The following is a 9,761-nucleotide window of genomic DNA, read 5'->3' on the forward strand; positions in this document are numbered from 1 at the left end:
TAAACATGTTACTTAGAGGGAGAGACTGGCTAAAGGAGAGGTTACCCTGCTCTCCACATTCTTGAGTTGAAAACTTCCTTCCTCAAAATCATGAACACCTCAAAATATTCTCAAGACTCTCTAGGGGCTTGGAAAGTCTGTGAACACTCTGAGCACCTTCTGAGTGACTGACTCAAAATTCATGAAACTGGACACTACCTGTCATACATTAACATCCTCCCCAACCAGGTACAAGAGACAAGACAGTGCTTGTCTAGAGAGAAACTAGATTATTCAGCTTTAATAAAATCTAAAATCTTTGTAGCTTGGCAAAATGAAAAGTATTTCTTAAGCAAAATTTATTGAAGTTTGGGGTAACTGTTTAGAGTTGTGGACAATTCAAGCTTCTTCCATCTTGTGGAAAGATGAGACCTGCTCCTAAAATCAGCACAGCAGAGGGGGATTACTGGAGAGCTTTGCACCAGCCATCAAACGTTCCCATCTGGAAGTGATATTGGTCACTTCTGGGCACAGTCCACAGGCCGCGGTGAGTCAGATGCCACTGCTCAGCCCACCCCCAACAACGGCAGGGAGTTGGACTGTGGGGAAACATAATCCCCCCATGTGCCCAGAAGAAGTGAGAAGAATGTACCTTCAGAAAACTCTATCATGTCATCACTGCTTTCCCTAAAACCAATTTGGAATACTTACAGAAGGCATGGGAAATAGACTTTTCTCCCTTCTATGTGATGTAAATTCCATGAGAATGAAAAATATTCAAACTTTTTGCATTTCCTAATTGCTGACATCAATATTTTGCATAGCTGTTTACTTCCCATTTCAAATTTAAATCTTAAGCTCTGTAAGTATGGCCTTATAATCAGAGAATAACTGTATTAGAACTTGAGCATAATAGAAAATTGATAAAACAGTAGAGACAAAGAGGGCTTTATTCCAAATATAAAACATTTTATTTTCTGTAACAAAAGTTGTCCTTGAACATCAGGATGATAAGCTAGTGACCGCACAGATGTTCTTGAATTGCGTTCTCTCTGGTGAAGATGCATATCTCTCTCTTTCTTGAAAGGACATGTTCATCTCTGGGGTTGCACCCCAGGTTTGATGTCAGAGTGTTATACTTTGAAAAAGAGCTTCTCTTTTTTCCAAAACTGGCTGGTGTGTAATGACAAGCCATGAATTTGACCTTCCTTAGCACTTATTTGTGGAACTAAATTATAACAGTACATAAAACATGACGTTCTAAATCATAAAAAGCATGGGCAGAATGAGGTACAATTATACTTAATAGCCCTGTATTTTTTAAAAATATGGCTCTTCATGAAAATACCCTCCTTGGGTTCTCAAAATAAAATTTTCTGTTCCACATTGAGACAGTTGGTCAGTTTTGTCTGCAGTTGAACCAGCTATTAGCTTTCTGGAGAGCCAAAATTCGCTTTGTTTTAGGATCAAACTTGTATTGCCTTGTTCCGTGGAAGAAGTAGAGAAAGCCTAGAAACAAAATGAAAGAGACTTACTATGTTATACAAGTAATTTCTAGGTTTAACTTGGATTCTTGAAAAACCCAAGTCATTTGTGAGAACAAATAATTGTTGGTATTTGTTGTTCCACATAATAATACTGATGCTATTCTATGGCGACAAGATAGAGGAAATACATATACATTTACTTACCATTTTTCTGGAAAACAGCATCGACTTTTTTGCCAATTCCAGGAAAGTCAGCTGCTATCATTTTGGGATAACCTGCATCCATGGACCGTTTGTATTCATCATACCTGGTCAAAAATTAATTAAAAGTGTCAGAACCATTGGTTAAACATAGAGCCCTCTCAAAATTAATACAGGAAATTCACCAATAGGAATATAATAAGAACTTTTAATTCTATGGGTCATGAGTTAGATGACAGTGGGCAGGTGGGATGAGGTGAGGTAGGGTGTTGGGTAGACTAGAGAATTTGTAAGGTCCCTCTAGACTCCAGCATCCAATTTTAATTTTCCAGTTGGTGCCACACAGTGTCCTACTAAGGTACAATGTAACTAAAGATAAATTCCTGTTGGCTAAAGTAGCTCAATCAGTATGAATGCCCTCCTTTTTGTGTCTTCTTTCTCAAATTCAGACCCAAGTGCTCCCTGGATTCCTGGCACAGGCATTATGATTATTAATCAAGAGACTGGGATGCTGTACTGGCCACAGCCATTCACAGAAAAGGCAGCTAGCCAAGGCATGCGGATCATTCATAAATAGTTCCATCCATTGCACTCGGTCTTCACCTCCAGTACTTGTCAGCAACAAAGAAGTATGTTTTCCTGGTAGCTTCCTCAAAAACAGCAGCATCAATATTCTTCACACTTTTGGGGAAGCCAAAGGATCTGTAGATGTCCTTGGGGTATCCGGCCTGTACTTCCTGTCCCTGAACAGCCCAGTAATTATGACCTGCCAATCAAGAGACAGTGATGACACACTCACCCAGGGCACCAAGAGACAGTGAGCAGATTTCCAGCTAAATTAGTCTTACATGCTAGAACAGTGTCCTAGCTGCACAGTACAATTGACCAGGGAGATTGCTAAAAATACTCACATTGGTATCCTACCACAGACAAGTTAAATCAATATATTTTAAAGATGATTCTAACATACAGCATCTCTGTGAATGATTGATTTATGGAGTTGGGGACTTTATCCAAAGCAGGATATTTAAGTGACTAAAGAGTTTAGGATGCCACCCCAGGCATAGCCACTTCATGGTTATTCAGGACTTCTTATACTTTATTTTATTTTATTTTTAAAATTTTTATTTTATTTATTTAAATTTAGAGAAGAAGGGAAGGAGAGAAGGAGAGAAACATCAATGTATGGTTGCTTCTCGTGAGTCCCCTGCTGGGAACTGGCCTGCAACCCAGGCATGTGCCCTGACTGGGAATCGAACCTCGATCATGTGGTTTGCAGGCCTGAACTCAATCCACTGAGCCACACCAGCCAGGGCTCAGGACTTCTTATACTTTAATTACACACAAATCACCCGGGAATCTGTTAAAATTTAAGAAGGTCTGGAGTTGGGCCCGACAACATGAATGGCCCTTGAGGGCATTATGCTCAGGGAGATTCTGTATTTCCTACAAACTCCAGGTGATGTCAGCATTGTGGGTTTGAGCATCACCCTTTGACCACAAGGCTGCAGCATCCCCATCCTGCTGTCCAGCCAGAGGTCCTCCCCAGCCCTCTCAGGAGAGTCATTTACATTAAAATAGCTCTAGGACATCACACAACGCAAACTTTTCTGTTGCATCCATTTTACAGTGTTGGTCTAAGTCTCTCAATTGTATTTCTCAGCACCACCCGTGGAGTGTAGAGAGGGTTTAAAATACATGAATAGGGCCCTGGCTGGTACAGCTCAGTGGATTGAGCACAGGCCTGCGAACCACATGATCGCGGTTCAATTCCCATTCAGGGCACATGCCTGGGTGGCAGGCCAGTTCCCAGCAGGGGACTCATGAGAGGCAACCATACATTGATATTCCCCTCCTTCCCTCCCCCTCTAAAGATAAATAAGTAAAATATTTTAAAAAAATAAAAATAAAATACATGAATAGTTTTCACAGTAAATACTTTCATAAGTCTAGATTCATAAAACAGGCCAGAAAATTTATATCTTCAGTCATATGTTTTTTATTTAAAATGCCTGAGAGATGAACTATGTAATTCTTAATTAAGGTGGTGGATTGCCATTGATTTGGGGAGACCTAGATTTTTAAATTCTGTGAAGAGAAAGGGACAAGTACTCTCTTGTATCACAGCCAATGAAAAGTTAATTCATAAAATAATTGGAAGCATTACCTTTGAAAAACCGGACTTCATCTCTATCAGCAACCTCATAAGCAGCTTCAAGTCCGCTTGGCAGATTTGGCCAGAAAACAGTAATGAAATTGAGCTCAGCTTCTGGGTAGTAAGAACTAATGCGCATGTAGAACCTGGTTTGAAAAATAGAAGAAAAGAAAAAAGTTTTGATCTAGTCTGCAGAAAGTTCTGGCTGACATCAGCTCCTTCTTACTATGGGCACTAGCAGTGTGCTGGTAAATGGTTAACACCTGGCTCTCTAAGGCGAGGGTTGGGAGGAGTCCTGGTCTGCAGCATTTGCGTATTTCCAGGGTGCAAATACTGTCACTGTGGCTGATTTCAAGAGATTTGTGGTAGCACCCCATTGTGTAGCATTCCTACCACACAAACACATTGGGTATAAACAATGGCAAGAATATAAATAAAGAATAAAATATAGTAATTACAAAGGGGTGAGTTTTAATTAATTTTATTACCTTTGGTTTAAATATAATTATGAGTTGACGTAATTTAACTTTTAATAATGGTTGTGTTTAACAACCATCTTGCAAAATTCTTAAATGTAGAACTCGGCTTTGGTGAGCCCATGGGATCCCTCTGCGGCCAAGGCCAGCGGGAACATGGCACTGACGTCCCACACTGGTGTACACTTCCCACACCCAGGCCTTTCACCTCACAAAACCCTGCAAGAAAATATTACTCTCTTTTTACAGATAAGAAATTAAGATGTGGGAGGTGAAGGGAGCTAAGGCCACACAGCTGATAAGACATAAAGGTTAATTTTAAACTCAGGTTTGGCAGCCCCTCCCTTTCATGGTCTTGCTGTGGTTGGTGGTTTACGAGGTTGATTGTGCAGTCTAAAGAGACTGGGGAAATAGCAAAGCATAGACTGTCATGTGGTCTGACAGAAGCATCTCCAGATTCTAGGCCACAGGAGACTATGACCTTGGCCATCAGAAATCCGAATTCCAGATTCAGCCCTGCATCTGAACAACTGTGAGGCCTTGGGCCAGTCAGTCACTAGCACTGTTTTTAGCCTTCCATGTCTTCATGATTTGGTGACATTTAAATGATCTCAGTGTCCCTTTAGTTCCTGCAAATTCTAGACTTGGTCCTATTCCTTAGAGCAATCCTACAAATACTTATTTGAATAGGTGCCCTGCTATACTGAGAGCTTTGCTTCAACACTCCCAGAGTTACTTCCTCAGCACTCCCAGAATCGAGCCACACCTTGAAAGGTTTACACCCAGCCTTCTCTTTTACACTCAAAAATAGTCAAGAAGACTAAGATGAAATTCATTAGCAGCCAATATCCTGCATTCTGGGGTAGATATGACCACAGTGTATTAAGACAGCAGCAACGACACTCCAAACAGTGGCTGAGGAGAATCGAGACTTTCTGAGCACCCTTACTTTCTACATGCTGTGGACTGCACTGTTCAGAAGACCGTGTTATTATTTTGCCTGGTCCTTTAGGGATCAGTACACTGCACAGAGTAGGTTTATTCCTCACGTGGGAGGAGACTCTAGCCTTTTTGAGGCTGCACGCTGCAGAGGGAAGCACATTATGGGTGCTCACACCCACCCAAGAGAGGGGCCTCTTGAACTCATGGGATTCTCGCACCATGGCTCCTACCCCACTCTGGGCCTCTGGGGGCTACAGAAACCTCTCACCACCACAGGACTTGGGAGAATCATCTTTTCCAGAACAGAAGGTGTGATACTTAAAGGGTATCAGCATGATGGCGTTACAAGAAGGATTGATTTCTCTCAGTAAAGTACATGCTGACATACTGTCACCACACAGAATGCCACCCGTGAAATGAGCCCTTGTGTGGGAGTCAGAAGACCAGTTCCTGCTTTGTCACCAGTGAACACTGTGCCCTAAGGATCTCTATCCTTCTCTCCACCTTACTTTACTGATTTGTAAAATAGGACTATATTTACTCACTTTCTGCTTCAATTGTATTTTTTTTCTGGAGAATCAAATGGCAGAATACACGTGGGAAAACAAAGTTGTTATAAGTTCATTAGATTTTTCCATGCAAAAAGTGCTATCATATAATTATGTAGACAAATATAAGTAATGTGTGAAGCAGTAATGGCCCATTTGGATCCATAGTAGTGAGTGTTATTATTATTACAAACACGAAATGAAAATTGATGTCTTACCTATCTTTGAAGAACATCACCTCTCCCCGAATCGTAGTTACAGCATCGAAGGTTAGCTTACTATCACACACCTGTGGGGTTTGTGGGCCCACTGGCTGAGTGGGATTTTTGGAGGGTCCTAAGGAAAAAAAGAGATCTGGAGTTAGTGTGCCTGGCATGGGAAAACTACACGAACAAGGAAAGACAGCTTCCTAAAAGGTACAGCGAACGGCTGTTTTAAGGGCCTCTCGTCTGTGATGTTTTCCTCTACACTCACCGTAGATGGCCTGGATACCATTGATGTCATCCTGAGAGAGCTGAACGTCACTGCTGAAGACGTAGTTGGGATACATCAAAGCCCCGATGTCAGTAGAATGAGACAGTCCGAGGGAGTGGCCCAGTTCGTGGGCGGCCACGCGGTACAGGTTGTAATCTAAAAGAGCCGATAAAGCCACTGGCGATCACTTGAAATGTTTGCAGTTTTAAGATATTTAATTAAGAAGTAATCTACAACTCTATAAGAAGTAATGCACATACCTTCTTCACAGCTTTAAAAAAACATATGAAACTCTTTTCCTGAGGTGAGAGGAATTCATTAACAGTGAAGAGCTAGGTTAAAACTAAACTCTGTGATTGCACTGATAGAATAAAAAGGCAAACTCGGTCCCCTGAGGGTCTAGCCCAGATTCATCAGGCTTGTCAATGATTAGATAATATATGTTATTTCAGAGAAGCAAGAAACGTCTATTAACATATTTTTTTCTATTCATAAAACTGACCACGCTCAGTGCTGGGGTTTTGTCAAGCACATACAGTCTTTCCTCCCATAACTTTCACATAACCTTACAACCACTACTTCATTTTGGAGTGTCCTCTAGTTAAAAAAAATATTCTATGGAGGTGCCCACAAGTAAACCATTCAGATTTTCAACATTTTCTTAATACAGATTTTAGTGTGGTCTATTTATAGCCAATAAGATTTTGTTACTAACAGGAATATCCTTTCCTTACGCTTTTCTAAATGTATCATGAAGTTTCTAAATAGTAGTGGAAATGCATTCTTTCAGTTAAATTATTAATTTAACTGAAATATAAATGCATTCTTTCAGTTAAATTATTAATTACTACAACGAATCACAAAGGGGCAGGGGAATTGAGAAAGACAAGATTAATCAACTCACTTCTGTAATTGCTGGTCCACGTTTCATCTTCATCAAAATGAACATCCCCTCCTAAACGTGGGCCTGGTTGAAAAGCATGAGCGAGGTTCCCCCCTGGCCCATCAAAGGGAGAATTGTCTCTATGATCTGCAAAAAACAGAATTCAACACAGGTTCTTATTTATGGTTATAAATAAGAACAACACGCGTTCTTATTCTTGGTTCTTATTTATGGTAATACAGGGAATCCAGCCCTTGCTTTGCCAAGTATCCAACAGACTTCCACCAACTGTGATATGGTTTCCCTCCTTGAGCCCATAAAATCAACATTTCTCTTAAACAAGGAGTTCTAGCTGCGAAGCTGGAGGTTAAGGGGTCAGGTGAAGTTAAGGTCAGGATAGTACCATGCTACAAGAAGAGCTTACCTCCCCTGACAAAGGATATCATTATGTCTGCTTCACCCTCAGAGATCTTGGTGAAAGTCAGGGGTGAGACCCTACTCCAGAGTTGGAAAGCTTTCTCGATGGCGCGGTTCACATCTGCCCTCGGCAAATCTGGTGTGTAGTTTTCAATCCTAAAAATGAGGTACAATAGAAACGTATCAGACCTCATTTCTTACAGCTCTGATGGGAAGTAGCATTCTCAGTCTGGTGCTCAGTCCGGTTACCTGTAGGTCAGGTGTGTTTTCTCCCACCGAGGGTTCCCTTCAGTGAGGGCGAACCGAGCCACATCCGGCACCCCGCATCTGGCCTGCTTCATCACTTTCCGGGTCTCAGGATCCGGCTTCCCGGTGACTTTCAGCCCAAAGAATTTCTGCATTTCCTTCAGTTTTTCAACCGCGAGGCTACTCTTTCTCTGCCTTTCAATTTGTTCCCCATTATTCTTCAGGTTGTAGTAGTTCTCCAGGTATTTCTGGTGAAAGATAATATTATTCTAACACGGGAAGGAGAATCTTGCTTATTTTTCTAAAGATTGGCCATAAGAAGTTTTAGTGAAACAGAGAACTACTTTCAAAGTTTGTATTTAGATTTCATGGACCTAATTATTATTGGTAGAAACTAATTTCAGAGAGTCATGCCCCTACCATTAGTTACTAAGAAGTCAGAATTATAATTTGTAGAGCCAAATATGCATATTGTTCCTTTAGTTCCCTTTCATCTCCAACTAGAAACGGAGCGTCTCTGTATAGCTACATTTTCGTGGATGCATTTTTGGGGAGAGTGAGCATTCTAACAAAAATGTCGTTGTAGAAAATCCACCCTCAAATAGATTTCATGATAATAACTACTACTACTGGACTATACTGTGGGGAAAAATGTAAATAAAGACTTTTCCATTCCTGGCACTGAAATTCAGCACTTACCTGGACCATCTCCACATCATCTTCTTGTATTTTTGAAGTCGCTGCTGGGAAGCCATGAGACCCCATGCTCCACAGCAGCAGCAGCAGCAGCGGGAGGCTGTGCATGCTGTTCTCTGTCTTCCTTCTCAGCTAAAGAAATCGGATGCCTGCTGCTCCAGTATCTTAACGAGGAAGCTCCCTCTTCATATATAGGGTCCCTGCACTTTCAGAAAGCCGGAAGTGGTCTGACTCACGTTTCATAACATCCTCTTGATTAGTAGTGAATAGCCTGAGCAATCATCAGAAGCGATGACTCGGAGCAGATTATTTGGGTTTGCTTGGTGAGGCAATCTTATGATTAATAACACAGGACCTGTGAGAAGGAGATGCACTCCACCATGTAAACAGTTGTTTTCTCCAGTTTGTTTCTATTCTATTTGGAAATGGCCATGTTATAGAGGACACTGATCACAGAGTGTTCCACGGTCGCTTTTAAAAATGGGCTTTGCTACTTGATTCTGCTTGTTGTAAAGTGATCCGGGTTGTGCAGACACCTTGCTTCCAGGGCAGGGGGCAGGATTGCTGACACCCTGTGCTCTGTGGCCGCTTGGCACCTGTAGTGACTGACACTCATTTAGCTCCACAGTCACTCACCTTGTGGTGGTTTTTCTAGGTTCAGTGGGTTCCCTGCTAAGCTGCTTGGTACTCTATTTGCATAGCACCATGGCTTCCCTTAATCTTTATTCAGGCCCAGGATTTGAGAGCCTTGGTTTAGAAGACTCTAGTCCACAGGTGGGGTATGAGGTGACTCTCTGCTCTGTGTAGACCCTGCCCATCATCATCATGTGAAAAATAGGTTCCTTCTCTGAAAACTGTCAGTATATAAGCTGCCACAAATGTGAGTCTGGAGTTTTCTTTTAATCATCCTGGTTTTCCTCAGTGTGAGCCATCTTTCCTCCAGGGGGCTAGGCATGATTATTTACTCTTTATTTATGTATTCACTCATTCAGATGATCTTATTTAGCATCTTCTGTGCACCAATTACTATGGGAGCAGATAATTAATGAAGAGACATCTCATGGGACACATAGATGGTTTTAATGAAAGTCCGCATAAAGTTTCACAGATTAGCTTCACAGAAAGTACTGGGAAGAGACTCTGGAGCTGGCCCTGCCCTAAGTTTCCTGACCACAAATCCATTTACTTCTGTCATAATTTTTAATCTTTGCCAGCACTATTATGTTTGTATTTTTTCTAAATTTACTTGAACACTTT

General features: G+C 41.4%; 1 protein-coding gene across 1 annotated transcript; it reads right to left on the reverse strand.

The window, feature by feature from the left end:
• Nucleotides 1-954: 954 nt before the first annotated feature.
• Nucleotides 955-8,619, reverse strand: MMP1 (matrix metallopeptidase 1). The gene is made up of 10 exons (XM_037029800.1): nt 8,508-8,619; nt 7,812-8,056; nt 7,570-7,718; nt 7,167-7,292; nt 6,263-6,418; nt 6,007-6,124; nt 3,835-3,968; nt 2,271-2,433; nt 1,671-1,774; nt 955-1,488 (listed from the first exon to the last, which is right to left on the reverse strand). The coding sequence occupies exons 1-10, from the start codon at nt 8,610-8,612 to the stop codon at nt 1,379-1,381; spliced, it is 1,410 nt and encodes a 469-aa protein (XP_036885695.1). The 5' UTR covers nt 8,613-8,619; the 3' UTR covers nt 955-1,378.
• Nucleotides 8,620-9,761: the final 1,142 nt, after the last annotated feature.

This window comes from Sturnira hondurensis, unplaced genomic scaffold (assembly GCF_014824575.4).
Source record: "Sturnira hondurensis isolate 20B ecotype Veracruz unplaced genomic scaffold, ASM1482457v3 Scaffold0020489, whole genome shotgun sequence".
Taxonomy (NCBI): Eukaryota; Metazoa; Chordata; class Mammalia; order Chiroptera; family Phyllostomidae; genus Sturnira; species Sturnira hondurensis.

Coding starts and splice junctions, on each gene's coding strand:
- MMP1 (XM_037029800.1), bottom strand. CDS start 8,612: ATGCACAGCCTCCCGCTGCTGCTGCTGCTGCTGTGGAGCATGGGGTCT. Junction 3,969..6,006: donor GTGATGTTCTTCAAAGATAG/GTAAGACATCAA, acceptor TTTTCAAACCAG/GTTCTACATGCGCATTAGTT. Junction 2,434..3,834: donor TGAAGTCCGGTTTTTCAAAG/GTAATGCTTCCA, acceptor CTTGATTGGCAG/GTCATAATTACTGGGCTGTT.